Source organism: Cyprinus carpio, chromosome A1, assembly GCF_018340385.1.
Source record: "Cyprinus carpio isolate SPL01 chromosome A1, ASM1834038v1, whole genome shotgun sequence".
NCBI lineage: Eukaryota > Metazoa > Chordata > Actinopteri > Cypriniformes > Cyprinidae > Cyprinus > Cyprinus carpio.
This window is the reverse complement of record NC_056572.1, coordinates 32123336-32139152: the sequence shown is the minus strand read 5'-3', so window position 1 is coordinate 32139152 and position 15817 is coordinate 32123336. Positions and strand designations below refer to the sequence as shown.

Here is a 15817-nt window from a genome sequence, read left to right as displayed (position 1 = left end):
GTTTTTCAAAGTTAAAATATGAATCAAAGCTGATAAAATAAAGACCTTAGTTCTTCCATAGTTAAACTGGAAGAAAGAGGAAGAGAGAGAGGAGAGAAGAGCAGTTGCCTTCAGGAATAGACGCAGACGAGAGATGAGTGGTGTCTACATAACTTTGCTCAGGCATTACGAGGTTGATCACATTTATCTAACATTAAAAAACATACAAAAATATCATCATTTTGACACAATCTTGAGATTATCATAAACTATAATGTCTCACTCAGATTCACATTTTCATATATATTATAGCCTAAATTAAATCACATTAAAAATGTATTATAATTCATTCAGGTTTCGAATTTATATATGTAATATTAAACATATACAAGTTCATAGCCAAGTGTAAATAATTAAAGAATATCATACAGTCATGTTTTTTGGACTTTTAGTTCAGTTAATACAGCAGAACAATATATAATACAGTATATGGTCAACCATAGCACAACTAATATGAATAAAGAAACTAAAATGACTATAAATCCGGGCATAACCACTGAGACCTTGATTGGGATGTGTCGCCCAATATTCAAATAACTATTAATAGTAATATTTTTCCTTAGTTTTACTTTAAAGATTAAAAAGTATGCAGTAATAAACATACAGTCTTGTTTCATATAATTAACATGTAAAAACATGTAATTCTTGTATTCAAATCAATAACACGCTCATCCAAAAGAGACAAGCACCTAATGACAGCTGTGTAATTAGCTAGAATAACAAACAACAGTGGATGAAAACTATATTTTCATTGTTTAAAAAACCAGACAATAGCTGCAATAACGATCACAGCAAACAATACACAAGAGAACAGAGAGCAGCATTTTTTACAAGTGGACTGACTCTGCACTGACTGAGGTATGTCTATGGATATATGTTCAGAACGATTCGTGCATCCTCTGAGGAAATCTTCACGGTTCAAGTCTTGAATGATCTCCAGAAGATCAGTGCTAATACAGTAGGTGTGATTCTGGTCAAAGTTTGTCTGATCTGAGTGCTGTGTAACATAAATATTCACAAATCTGTTCAACCTTGAGTCAAAGGAAACAATGATGCGATCTTTGTTGCTGCTGTCTGAATATCCAGTGTAATTCTCAGTGACATAATCAGGCAGTAAGAAAGAAAGCATTCATGCAGCCTACCTAATACAAAGTAAGATAAAATAAATTAAGAAAAAGATTATCGATATTATAGAATCGGTGGAAACCAAACGCTCCATTTTCAGGGTTGTACTGTGCAATTATATGACCGTTATAGTCAATCCGAACACAATCATGAGCAAACCACCACAACAAGTTCAGACCGTGTCTGGGAGGCGGCTGACCAAACCCGGTCTGTCTCAGATCAGACAAGTCATACAGGGTTCTCATCATATTCCTGACAAATAAAAAAAGACAAATTTTGCTTAATAGCACACTTGCAATTATCTTTTTTTTAGTATGAAATATACAATAAAAAACAGTAACATGTCAAAACAAAAAGGACCATACAGGGGCGTTTAAAAAAGTTAAATTATACAGTTATTTTCATTATTTTGATACAACACATCTTCAGATATTGGTCACTTACTCAGATCTCTTCAGCAGTACAAAGACTGGTCCTTTGAGATTCTGGAGTGAGATGAGTGAGGTAAGTTAAAAACCTCAAAATGTAGCGTGTAAAGATGTATTCTTCAAGATCTTGGCAATGACTGAAGTGATTTGAATTTCCCTCTTCTAACAGAGCATCACTGAAAAGCATGTGGAAGAGAAATACAGGTGATGGAAAACACCCCCCAAAAACAGTCCACACTTTTATAGTTGGCAAAAGCAAAAATTCACAAAAAAACAGAAAACAACAGAGTTTGTCTTTTGTAAAAAAAAAATTAATAAATAAATAAATATATATATAAAAAAAACGTTTATTAGAGCAAGAGAGACAAAAAGCACAACTTTTTCTTTGACAATTGTCAAATTGTTACTTACACTTATTGCAGGAATGTATTTGTGCTGGTTGATTATAATGAAAAAGCTCCTTTCACTGAACCAGATCTGTGTGTGTATCCTTCTAATACCAACGCCAACTTTGACTTCCCCCTGTAGTAGGAACAAGGCTTTATGTTTTATAGACAGAGAGAATGGACGATAGAGCAGAGAGATTCTATAGGTATATGCAAATGTTAGTCATTGGTCCAAGTGCGTCCTTTTTGATAACATGCATATTGCTCATGTCACTAAACTATAGGAATATGCTATAGAAACGTTGTTAGTTGACCACAGGTTGTGCGTGTGGGGTGTGTGTGTGGTTGTTGGTTTCTGTTGATGAAAAGAAATCATCTTGGAGCTTTAACAACAAACGCAAGAATCGCTGTACTGAAGGTCCTCGCCAAGTGAGGTGTGACGCTGATCACAATTTGAGCTTCTTCTTTGCGGCCGCGTCTCTGACGGTCCAATCTGCTTGCGTTTCTGGGCCTATGGGGAAAGAGAGACCAGCGCAATCTGCAGTCTGCCAGCGGTCTGAGCTCAATCTTCAGGTCTGCCAGCGGTTGTGGTGATGAACGATACGACGGCCAAGGGCCCTTTCACCGAAGATGGAGGGGGGCGAGGGCCCCTCTTCTTCTTCTCCGCTTTCTCCGCTCTTGCCAGATCCATGTTCTCACGCTCAATGAGCGTGATCAGTGTGTACATCTCCTCTGAAGCTCCGCGGTGTACATAACAGTGTTAGGACATTTTGAATGGATGAATATTATATGATTGCTCGTGATCCGGCACACAAATCTCACCATTGCGGTGCGGGCGACTTGAGGAACCAGTCCAAAGCGGAAACTGGGGTGAGTGGCGTATGCACTGGCGCAGCTCATCATAAACGCTCTCCTTGTCAAAGCCCAGTTTGTGCAGCAAAATGCAGATGAGAAATCGATCCTCACTCCTCGTGTATTTCTTGCCTTTGTTGGTGCCGTACGAGATCCTGAGCTGATGGAACGGTGCCTTATAACGGCCAATCTGAAGAGGAAAACAAAACATCATGCCTTTAGCATCGTATACTAAAATAGTTTGTAAATATTTTGCATTAGATTTTCTTTTTCTGTTACTCACATTTTAGTAATTTTGGAGGGGTGCTTTATTATTATAGTATATATTATTTTATTATTAGTATTTTGATTATTATTATTATGATAGTAATAATAATAATAATACTAATAATAAGAATAATAAAATATATATATATATATATATATATTTTGTTTTTTTTTTTTTTTTTTTTTTGGTCATGTGGGCAATCCATATGTATTTATCAACTCTTCGTTATTTATTTATAGTCTATTTTAGTGTTCAACGGCTAAACTAAACAGAAAATGGCCTTGACAATCAGTTAACCCTCTATGGTACGGAGTTGCCATATGGCAACAATTAATTTATACTCATTCCTTGTTATTCTGAAAAAAACTACGATAGTATCACATTCTGGGACTTAAAAGGCTAGGCCTTAAGGTAGCCAATGACGTGCTGTTTTTTTAAGTCACATGACAACTGAATCTGGTCTGTCTCCCAAAAAACTCCGTTTCCCACTGATCACCCTCACACAGAAGGACACCTGTTGAAGTGCTCCAGAAATTGCTCTATTAAACCTAATTTCTAAACATCTTTTCTCAAGGGGGATTTTTTGCAATTTCTTGGTAAGCCAAATTAGATATTTTCAATCATAAATAAATTTTGTCTAACATAGTTTTACTGTAAATTAAGAAAATATAAAGCACAGTGCAAATTCAATCTGTACCACCTATGGAACAAAATAGGGGTGTTGCAATATGGAAAACACTGTACCAGAGTGGGGATTGCGCAGTAATGTATTTCCCCATTGGGATTTTTTGTATAGATAGTAGCATCAATAAAACTTATCACAGTTATTTATATGATTTGAAGTGTTTATTGTAGTCTATTTTGTATTTATGTATAAATAACAAAATTATGTCTTCATTTCCGAAAGAATACAGCTATTTTTTATGGAAAGGGCAATAGGAAGAAGTGCAGAGTTGGCCTGTCATGGAGAATAAAGGGAAGTGCAAATACCCTGGTGAAGGGGGGATACGTCCGCATGAAGTGCAGCAAATGTGACTTGCACCTTTGCTATCACAGCTGAAAGGAACTGCTTTTTGCAGTTTCATGGGATGTCATGAATTGTGACTTGAGTTGGACTGAGACATGTGCACAGTGATGGACTGGGAAAAACCCACACTGAGGGGCAGCTGTGGCCTAAAAGTCAGAGTGTTGGACTAGTTCACCCAAAGGTCACGGTTTGAGTCTCTCAGGTGCTGGGTAGGAGTTGTCGGGGTGGGGACAACCCTGCCATGGGTGGAGAATCGGGAAAGGTGATAATTTCTCGTGAACAGCGCTCTCTTCCACCCTCAATACCCATAGCTGAGACTTCCCTAATTAGTGCCCTTGATTCAAGGCACTGAAACCCAGTTGCTCCCCGGGCGCGCTATGGGATATATAGCTGCCCACTGCTCCGGGTGTGTGTTCACGGTGTGTTCACTTCTCACTGCTGTGTGTGTGTGCACTTGGATGGGGGTTAAATGCAGAGCACCAATTCCGGAGTAGGGGTTCGGGTACAATACTTGACAAATGTCATCGACTGTCACTTTTGTCACTTTACTTCAGGGGCGCCCCCTACTCGTAATACCTGAATTTTATGTTTTCATGTTGTCACATGGTTATTAGTGCATGTTCCATGATACCATACATTTACTTAAACTTGTATAAAAATACTTTCAAAAAGACTTGTTTTTTGAATCTTGTGGATGTAAAACAATAAAAAAGTTGATGAATTGTTTATGCATATATGGTACAAAAGCGAATTTTTTTTGTCCGTTTGCAAGCATTATTTTATAATACTTTTAAGTACTATTTTGAAGGTTAAATGATAAGAACCTACTTACTTTTGGTTTGCATGAGTTCAAAGTATAAAAATCTATCAATATCTAAAAGAAATGTCAATTTAAATAGAAAAGAAATCATAGTTTAATGAGAAAAAAACTACTTTTTTGGTTCATTTTCCATTGTGGTACACTGTTGCCATATGGCAACGTTTTCCTAAATACCCCCCAAAAAAATTTTTTTACATTTTTTTTTTTGGATTTGTATAATTGAAAGCTATTTCATGTAATAAAAAAACTTATTTAAAAAATATATTCATGGTTTAGAACATAAGTTCCTTTTGAACTTTCTATTTTAAATCATTTTATTTCAAGTAGCAATTATGTTTATGGTTTTAGTTAACATCCCTCCTCTGAATTATAAATTCCGGTAACACTATTTTAAATAAATGCTGTTCCTTTTGAACTTTCTATTTTAAGGAAAACTGAAAGGTATGTTTTCAAAAATATAAATACGCAGCAAAAATTGTTTTTAACATTGATCATAATAAATTAATAATGATAATAAATGCAAAGCAGCATATTAGAATCATTTTGATCCTTTAGAATCTTAATTATTTCAGTATGATTGATATACAAAAATAGTTTTGTTAATATTTTGATTAGATAACTTTTATATATTTTCACTTTAAATTAAGTTTCACTAATTTTGTTGGATGCTTTAGTATTAATTTGTATTCATTAGTTTTTAAATGTCTATAGTATTAATTTGTATTCATTAGTTTTAGTAATTTTAGTACTTAAACTAAATGAAAAAAAAAAAAGATACTACCTGAAATCAGTTTAACCCTTTTTTAAGTTTATTTTAAATAACAGAAAAGGTTTGGTTTTAGTGAACTATAACATCTCTGCTCTGAACTATAAATCCTGGGAACACTTTATTTTACAGTAAATTATGAATAAAGGCTTGCAACTAACCCTAAACCAAATCCTAATACTAAAGTCAATTTCTCAGTATGTAAATGTATAACTGACTGTAACAATAAAATAAAATAAAATAAAATAAAATAAAATAAAATAAAACAATGGCGAGTGTCTCTCACTTTAGAGTCCAGTGCTTTCTTGATGCTGATCCTCCTCTGGATTCGGGCCTCTCCTCTCTCGATCTGAGCCATGATCTTCTCAATGTCCTGCAGCTCATTGCATCGCTCCCAGAACACAGCTGCACACAACCACAACACATCTTAATCAAACACTTCCTGTATAAGGTTGAGCTGTGCGCTGATGGAGCCGTATATTGACATACCAGAATATTCCATGACCTCCTCCGGGGTTTTGCCCTCGACCTCACGGGCGATGTTCTCGATGTCGTCTCTTCCCCACTTCTCATTGGCCTTGATGAACTGATTAAAGTCACGCTTGGTCCAGATAGTAAAGCCCTGAGTACAGAAGACATATTGACATGACTTCAGACTAGAATAAGGAGTTTAATGTTATTAACACACTGGGATTAATTACACTTAAAAGGTGTCAAGTAAATATGAAGTAAACTCCAGTGGGCCGTCATGAATGATTTACCTGTGAGAGGAGGTTCTCCTTCTCCTCCAGCTCTTCCTCATTAAGTGGTTCAGCTTCATCGATCTTGGCTTGTTCCTCTTTCTGCATTTGGGCCGAGTTGGGCAGATCGGGGTTTCTTGGCACCTGTTAGTGCAGTGACATCATGCAATGGAAAATGTAGTAGGGATAATTGCTTCTGAAGAGTTTTTACACTGTTATTCACCGCTTCATTGAACTGCATGTTAATATATGAACATACTGAAAGTTAAAATCACCATGAAACTTCATTTGCAATCCTTTCTACTTGTGTAATGTTCCATATTTCTAATTTAGATTTTGAATAAGAATGACACACAGAGCACACAACAATTAAAAAAACATTAAAAAAATAAATTAATAAATAAACTAAAACAATTGACTCATCAAATTTATAAAAAATGTCATCAAAGGACTCATAAAAGACGTTTATAATGTTACAAAAGATTTCTGTTTCAAATAAAAGCTGTTCTTGGAAGAATGATGCTGAAAATTCAGCTTTGCATCACATGAATAAAACATTTACAATATGAGACAAAACCACATCACATGAATAAAACATTTACATATAAAACAGTTATTTTAACTTGCATTCACTTCACAGTATTATTGTAGTTTTGATCAGAAATGTAGCCATGGTGAGCATATGAGACAAAACCACACACAAAAAAAGGATCACATTTTTGAACAATAGTGTAAAAAGTGTCAATTTTGTGGACCCCAACATAAAAGCTCAAATATAGACACACCTTGTAGCCAATAGTCTTCCTGTAATACAGGATCTCTTTCTCCAGCAGCTCAAAAAGCCGAGGGGGAAAGAACTGGAAATCTTGAACATTGGGTTGTTTGGGAGGACGGGGAGCCTGAGGGAACATGAGAAATCCATTAAAACAGCTCTAGGGTTTACAATTTGAGCGTGAGGGTTAATAATACCTTTGGTGCTTTAGGCTCGCTGACACGCAGGGCCTCTCTGAAGTAAGCATCCACAGCGTAGTTGGCCTTGCGCTCTCTCTTGGGTGGCTCAATCCAGTTAGTGATGACCTGAGGAGGAGGAGTTCAGATCAGTCTAGCGTTTTCAACCCAACACTATGATGACAAGTACTCATTGCGATTTGATTCGTAATGCACTACCTTTTTCTTTTCTCTGTAATCTTCACCCTCAAAGTTGTACACACTGTTCTCTGTGTCCATGGTGAAGTTCCTCAGCGAGCTTTCTCCAAGATTGGCCAACTTCTCCTTCATCTCCATCGTCTAAAGTAACCATTAGTAAAGTCATAAAGAGCATTTCTCGAAATTAACTGATACATTCTTTTTAGATTTCAGTTCAGCTTTGTGAAGTCATTTCCCTGGATCAGGTCCTACCTTCTTCTCTCCTCTCTCCAAGATGGCATCAATGTCTTCATCGGTGATCTCGCTCTCCTTAGAGGCGAACACATGAGTGGCACCATGTCGAATGATGGACAGCATCTCATCTTTGCCCAGTTTGCTCGTGTTTGGATCGACCAGCCTGCCTGTTGGGAAGCAACAGTGTTAACTATACTAATAAAAAAATAAACAAGATGATGATGATGATGGTAATAACAACAACAACAACAACAACAATCCCATGAATTAAAAAAAAGTGAAAATTAATTTAAAAAAATTGAGACTATAATTATATTTTTTTAAATATTAGATAGATATACTAATAAAAAATTGAGACTATAATTATATTTTTTTAAATATTAGATAGATATAAAAATTTTATAAAATAATAGTTTTAATTATACACATATACATACATATATATATACTATATATATATATATATATATATATATATATATACACACACACACACAAGAAAACTTGAATTGAGGGAAAAAGTGACTAATAATTGTATAAAATATCATTATTTTATAAAATATTATATAGATAGAGACTAATCATTTTTATAAAAACTATATTTATTTATTTTGACAAATATTATTTAAGTAGCTTTCATTTGTTTCATATCTTACCTTGTTGAATGACAATAGAGTCTAAGCGGAGCTTCATTTCTGCACGTTCCACAATTCTTTCCTCCACTGTATTTTCCGTGATGAAACGGAACACACGCACCTGTTTCTTTTGACCAATCCTGTGGGCACGATCCTGAACAAAGAAAATCCATTGAAAATAAATCAACACTCCATTCCACAAGAGGTCTGATGCTGCTGTGGAGAAGAGTTCTGGCAGAGGAGGAAAAGCAATATGCTACACGAGTCCAAACATCATAGAACAGACTAGATAGAAAAAAACTAAATCAGTGTGCATAGTGACCATAGCCTGAAGATCCAATTGAGCATTCCAGTCCGAGTCGTAGATGATGACGACGTCAGCAGTGGCCAGATTGATCCGACGACCTCCTGCTCTGGTGCTCAACATGAACAGAAACTTCGAGCTGTTGGGCTCGTTGAAGGCGTTGATGGAGATCTGAAGAAGGTTACAGACACATTCGTTTGTGTTTATTTATCACTGAGCTCTTCAGTTATGAAAGAAGGCAAATTCATAGCTACGACTCAAATCACTGTCTCACCTGTCGCTCCTCATGAGGAGTCTGTCCATCTAGACGGCAGTAACCATAGTTGCGCCACATACAATAATCCTCCAGAATGTCCAGCACCCTGGTCATCTGACTGAAGATCAGCACACGGGAACCTGCAGGCAGAAAAAAAAAAAAACGAGGCATGTTAAAACCAACATGTCAAGACATTTAACCGTTATCCCCTGTGAAGCATGTCGGACAGTAAAGCGGTCACCTTGCTCTTTGAGCTTTGGCAGCAGCTTGTCCAGTACCGCCATCTTTCCGCTGTTGACCACCAGGTGGAGGTCAGTGGTGTAGGGCGGGCCAGGCTCCGCTCCATCAAACAAGTACGGGTGGTTGCAGCACTTCCTGAGCTGCATCAACACGTTCAACAGACGCATTTTATCCATCTTCCCAGCAGAGTTCAGAATGTCAATGTCCTTCATCAAAATCTTGGTGTACCTAAAGACAAATTATAACAGCTCATTATTTGTCTGTAGATAGCGATACTTTGAGCTATTTATCTAAAAAATGCCTGGTAAACCAACCTAGAAACACATTTCAGACATACATGGGTATTAATAATATTTACCATTCTCTCTGCATCTTGCTGAGCCCAATATACATCTTGATTTCCTTTTTGGGGAGGAGAGATATATACACATATATACACACACACATATATATTAAAAAAATAACAATCTTCCAATTTATATTTTTAAAAATCTATTTTTTTATAATAATTATAGATAGACAGCTCCATTTTTTATTTTCAAAAATCATGTTTTTTTAAATTATTATATTTTTATTGTATTTTATTGTGTTAGTTAGCTGTATTTGTTAGTTATTTTTTACCTAATCAAAATAACCCGACTGCAGTATGATTGAGATTAACTGGAATGCACAATGAAAATGAAATGATTTTTGAAAATTAAAAAAAAAAAAAAAATCTCACTCCTTATATATTTTTATTAATAACACTTAAAACAATTCAAATAAAAATTTTAAACAAAAAATCTAAATACATAAAAAAAAATTTATCTATTTAAATACACATTTTGCTTAAAGCTATTCTGCTTAAATGTTTTTACTAACATTCTGAATATTTAAAATAAATTTTATATTTAAAAAAATTTAAAATACACGTTTTGCTTAAATCTATTCTCACTTTAAATGTTTTTATTAATATTCTCAATATTTAAAATACTTTTTTTAAAATACACGTTTTGCTTAAATCTATTCTCACTTTAAATGTTTTAATATTCTCAATATTTTAAGCATAAAATATATAAAAATGCATTTGAAATTTATCACTTAAAAAATACTATTTTAAATTTTGCATTAATATTGCATTCAAATTAAGCCAAATTAAGACCATATGCTTATATTTCTCAATCCAAAATATACTGTACATTTCCAAAATATAGTAATTTCCTTTTGACCCAAGTACACATTTTAACAAACGTTTTCATGACATTCACACGTGATTCAAGCTATAAATGTCTACATAGTAGTCAAAGGACAATGTACTCACAGTATGCAGACGTTCCACCAGTTTTGTGTCTCCCAGACAGTTATTGGTGTCAAACCAGGAATCAAAATCCTGCACAAAAGGAAACGACAAAAGGCATTCATTACAGGCAATTTCAAAAGATTACACACCATTCACAACAAGTGCTTATGCCAGAGTTCTTGTGGCAATATGCAAGAAAGAAGTGGCACCTCTGAGGAATTGAAGACGTCAGGCAGCAGGAAGTTAAGCAGCGCCCAAAGCTCGTGAAGGTTGTTCTGTAGTGGGGTTCCAGTCAGCAGCAATCGATTTGTGGTCTTGAACTCTCTCACAATCTCTGAAAGCTGAAAGAACAAACTTTACCAGTTTACTTTTAGACTAAAGGAAACCAGGGACTCGCAATCAATCAAACGTGCTGCAGATGGAAGATGGATGCAACTGCAAACCTTTGATTTCTCATTCTTGATACGGTGAGCCTCATCAATAACCAGATATCTCCAGTTGAACTTTTTGAAAACGGCCCTCTCGATTATAACCATCTCATAGGAAGTCACGCACACATCCCACTCGCCTGGCAGCAGCGTGTCACGGACAAAAGCCGTCTGCAACCAGAAGTCTTATTAGATGGGACAGTTTATGATAGTTTAAACTCTAATGAACAATACGATCACAGGAAATCCATTCCTGCTTACTCTTTCATCCCTGTCCCCGATGAGGCAGACAGCTCGTAGCGAGGGAACCCAACGCTTGAACTCGTTCATCCAGTTATACAGGGTGGATTTGGGCACCAGAACCATGTGAGGTCCAGGAATGTTTCTATAATGCTTCATGTAGCCCAGCAGAGAGATGGTCTGTAGAGTCTTACCAAGACCCTGATGGGACGAAAGACAACAAGAAGTGTGAGCCATTTGTAATGGGCACAGATTAAAACCAATTTCTGAGTGCTGAAATATTTTATAACTATAAAAAAAGAAAAGATGGACAAAGAGAGTTTCACTAATAAATTTTCCAAAAAGTCCAACAATCCACCAATCCAAAATCCAAACCATTCAAAACGATTATATATTTCTTCATTTACTACTAAAAGGACAATGAATCCATGGGTGGGGTCATACCATTTCATCAGCAAGGATCCCGTTGATTCCGTTCTCATAGAGAGAAATGAGCCAGTTCAGTCCACGGACTTGGTAGTCTCTCAGTTTGCCATTTTTCACATCTGTTAATAAACGTTCATTGGCCACAATAAGCTTTCCTTAAAACTACCAAGAGGCCTTTGACCTCATTTCGTATAAAAACACCATTCTAAGTGTTTATAAAAGAGATGGAGGGTTTTACTGGGCGTTTAACTCACAGGAAGGCGAATCGTCAAAACGTGTGCAAACGCTGGTGGCCTTGCTGTTCTCATTCAGCAGCTCCTCGTCCTCCTCCTGCTCAGTCCGACGGTGGCGGTTACTAAAAAAAGAACAGAATTAAACAGATAATAAGTGCAGTACTTAGGGCTGCATGATTTATGAGGAAAAAAAAAAATCTAAATTCAAATTCAAACTATAATTTAAAAAAAAAAACAAAACACTCCCACTCTTGCTCTTTTCGTCTGCATCAAAAAAACAATACTCAAAAAAAATTCAAGATTATATATATATTAATAGGACTTTTATACTGATATAATTACTAAATAAAAATATTATACAACACAAATATTACTAAGAGAAATTACACAAAAATAATACTTAAAATACAAAACTGAGTATAAGAAAAACAGCATAATATTTTTGCTGTAAAACTGCATTAAAATTTAATTAAAGAGTGTTCCCTCAAGTAGAACTTTCCCATTATTTTACTCCATGGAAAATTGACTTTTAATAACATATGAAGTTGTTAAACATCTGTATCACTGGCAGCATGATCTTTATGGAGAAAACAGATGGGAAAACTTCTGCTTCTGCTGGAACAGTGTGGGCAAACTCACTCTCCAGCAGAGAGCAGGTTCTGCTTCTCATCTTTTTTTATGCGAGGGCGGCCAGGCTTCATCTTTAGAGGTGAAGTTGGGGTCTTCTGGGCAGCTGGTTGGATGAAATGAGCAAACACTTCAGTTTGCTTCAGGAGGTACTCAAATCTGTTGGTCCGGTCTGTTTTCTGTTGAAACAAAGCAGTAGAAGTCAACAATACACACAACGTCACGTCTACATACGGATCGACATTCTTGTATAACCGTCATATGCATTTTATACCTCAACTAACTTTGATTTTTATGGAAGGCTAACTGCATTACCACTTTTTCTTCATATCCACCCGGCTGGTCCTTTTCCTTTGCCGAGGGAGGTGATGACGACTGCGCTTCACTATCCATTGCTGTATCCGATGCTTCATCTTGACCGCTTTCTGAAGCATCATCCTTAAAGAGAATCAATAAATAAATTAAAAAATAAAAACAAACAAAAAACAACAATAATGATTAAAAAGACAAAACTGACGGACAGTTTCTTTTTCCATTTCGATATTTCCCAATGACAGTCTTTTGTACATATTGTGATATACTTCCATTCAAGTTACAGCATTTATGATTTAAAAGAAAAAAAAATTAAGGTCACATTTATAAATAAAAATAAAAAAATGCATGGATGAACCATTCACAATAAGATCTCCAACATGCACATAATATATCCATATAAAAAAAAAAAAAAAAAAAAAAAAATTATATATATATATATATAATTTTTTTTTTTTTTTTTTTTTTTTAAAGGTTAGGGATATTTCACTCATGAAGCATTTGATTGGACAATATCTGGGATACGCCCACGAGGGCACAATTACGTCATCAGTATAAGATAAACATACAATTTAAATGCGTGCATTCTATTTTACTGATATACAAATGACCTCAAACTATCGACACGTTAGGTAACAAAATGTCGTATCACGTTGTGAAGGTTTAAAATACGCCTAAACGACAACGTAGTAAGCATTAAAGTAACGTACGTCTAATAAATGTCATTGTGCGGTGACTTTTGTGGCATCTCGTCGATCCGATGGCGGGTAATTCCCCGTTTAGAGTCACACTACACACAGAACGGAACTTTTATTTTGAATCAAGTCTACAATAAGAAGAGGAGTGCACCTGGATAAGTGCAGCTCAAGCCATAAAAATGTACCTGCCTGACTCATAAAGCGAAGTATGGTTAATTTAATAAAGTAGCGCTTTAAAAGTAACGTTAGCAGAATAACAACAACACCACTGATGTTTAATTAGACGGTAACAACACATTAAACCGCACAATCTGTCTACACTCCATCCAGAGTAAAAAGTGATCAGATGTTGTTATGAGTGTGAAAATGGTCGCCGATCGGCTAATCTATTCATCTGAGCCGGAACAATACATGCTAACAAAAACTTTCAGCTGCACTTTAGAGCCAAGATCGGATGGTGCGTCGGCGCCTGGTTTCCAGCTCCACCAGTCTGTGTTTTAAAGTGCCAGGTGAACTGGGGTGTGATTATAAGTGGGAAATGATGGGAAAGAGGCACTCACATCAGCCGGACCGGCCGGGTCGAGTTGGCTCGGCTCTTCCCGCTGCTGCTGCTGCTCCATGCTGCTTTCTGTTTGGGACATGATGTGCTGGCTAATTCCGTTGTTTCTCTATGTAGACGAGTAATTCCGTTTAAAACAGGCCCGAAAAGCCGAAAAAGTATATAGGTTTGATTGGGAAGTTTCAAAATATTGCCCAAATAGAGCAATCTCACCACGCGTCATTCACGGCCCCCGGCTTTTCTGTTGACACTGTTCCCGCAAAACGGGCCCGGCCACAAACTATCGCGAGATTTCAGACGCGCGTGATGTCATTCTTACTCTACAAGTGAAATGCAAATCAATATGCGCGTTTATTGTTATATCTCACACAGTTTTACAGTCCTAATTTGTTTTAAATAAAAATATGTTATTTTTTATTTTCATAAAGATGTTGATAGATACTTGAACTCTCAAAATTCACTTGCTTGTAAGACCTCAAAAGTGTAATACGTTTTAGTTCATTTAATACAATAATCATTGTATAATTATATTGTTTAAAATATATTGTTTGTCTTTATTCATGTAAATGTTGTCTTTGCTGTTCATTTTTTTTTTTTTTTTGCTGCAAAATGAAAAAGAAAAATCAATGCGTGCCAAATATCTTTTGAGGCCATGCATTTACAAAACAACAACAACAACAACAAAAAGGTTTGTAAATCTATTTATTTAAAAACAATTTTTTGAATGTCCTTTTCATTTTGGTAAGAAGAAATATGTTTTACTATTGCCAAAATTAGGTACTGAACCTAATTTAGTAAACAAAACAAATAAACATTTTATTGTTTTTAAAAAAGTATATCTAAACAATTCTAATAACTATTCAAATTAATACAGTTTAAAGCTGTTAATGGTTACAAATTATTTTAGTAGTGTGCTGATAAAATATCTGTTTACATTGTAGCACTTTTTTTCTTAATGTGCATATTTTTAAACATTACAATATGCCCCAATAGCATTGTTGATTTAAACTGTTCTTGACTGAATTAATGAATTAATTAATTACAAAAAGAAAAAAATAAATAAATATAAATTTCATATAGTGTAACCTAATAGTCCACTTATAATTGTATTGTTTAAAAAAGGTTTGTCTTTATTCATTTAAATGTTGTCTTTTCTGTTAATTTTGTTGCAAATTTAAAAAGAAAAATCAATATGTGCCAAATATTTTTGAGACTGTCTATATATATATATACATATATATATATATATATAATATTACTTATATATATATATATATATTTTTTTTTATATAATATATATATATATAATATATATATAGATATATATATATATTTTAAAAAGTAAAAAAAAAAATTATTGGGGATGTCCATTGTTTTTTAGAAATATCTTTTACTGTTGACAAAATTATGTACTGAACCTAATTTATTAAACAACAACAAAAAAAAACATTTTAATTTTTTTAAGTAAATCAAACTGCATATGTAAATTCATATAATACAATTAATACAGTTTAAAGCTGTTTAATGATTGCATTATTAATTATTTTAGTAGTGTTCTGATAGAATATATTTACATGTTTCACATTTGTTTCTTAATGTGCATTAGTTATTATTATAGTTAAACTGTCACAATAGGTAGCTGATTCCTGTCTGAATGCATGTATGTGTGGTCACTTGTTTCACAGCTACTACAAAAAAATATAAAAATAATAAAATAAATACAAATATGTTTTTAGATCAAACACAATT

General features: G+C 34.7%; 1 protein-coding gene and 1 long non-coding RNA gene across 2 annotated transcripts; both read right to left on the bottom strand.

Annotated features, from left to right (window-relative positions):
* Nucleotides 1-1223: 1223 nt before the first annotated feature.
* LOC122146042 lies at nt 1224-2032 on the bottom strand. Its single transcript, XR_006160728.1, has 3 exons — nt 2004-2032; nt 1609-1768; nt 1224-1416 (listed from the first exon to the last, which is right to left on the bottom strand). It is a non-coding gene; the product is annotated as an uncharacterized LOC122146042 (long non-coding RNA).
* Nucleotides 2033-2540: 508 nt separating this feature from the next.
* LOC109092005 (SWI/SNF-related matrix-associated actin-dependent regulator of chromatin subfamily A member 5-like) lies at nt 2541-14357 on the bottom strand. The gene is made up of 23 exons (XM_042763187.1): nt 14070-14357; nt 12815-12937; nt 12512-12678; nt 11894-11994; nt 11658-11758; nt 11235-11414; nt 10989-11144; nt 10755-10886; nt 10567-10635; nt 9625-9734; nt 9268-9494; nt 9045-9166; nt 8789-8941; nt 8488-8620; nt 7850-7998; nt 7619-7738; nt 7421-7528; nt 7237-7350; nt 6473-6595; nt 6201-6333; nt 5998-6116; nt 2801-3020; nt 2541-2716 (listed from the first exon to the last, which is right to left on the bottom strand). Exons 1-23 carry the CDS (start codon nt 14148-14150, stop codon nt 2541-2543), a joined length of 3117 nt encoding a protein of 1038 aa, XP_042619121.1. The 5' UTR covers nt 14151-14357.
* Nucleotides 14358-15817: the final 1460 nt, after the last annotated feature.

What these genes read in the sequence shown, in the direction of transcription:
- LOC109092005 (XM_042763187.1), bottom strand. Translation starts at nt 14,150, where the DNA reads ATGTCCCAAACAGAAAGCAGCATGGAGCAGCAGCAGCAGCGGGAAGAG. An exon ending in TGGTGGAACGTCTGCATACT is followed by an intron (nt 9,735 to 10,566) that starts GTGAGTACATTG and finishes ATAAATTGGAAG; the next exon opens with ATTGTTATTTTTTTAATATA. An exon ending in AGGAGAACCTCCTCTCACAG is followed by an intron (nt 6,334 to 6,472) that starts GTAAATCATTCA and finishes TTCTGTACTCAG; the next exon opens with GGCTTTACTATCTGGACCAA.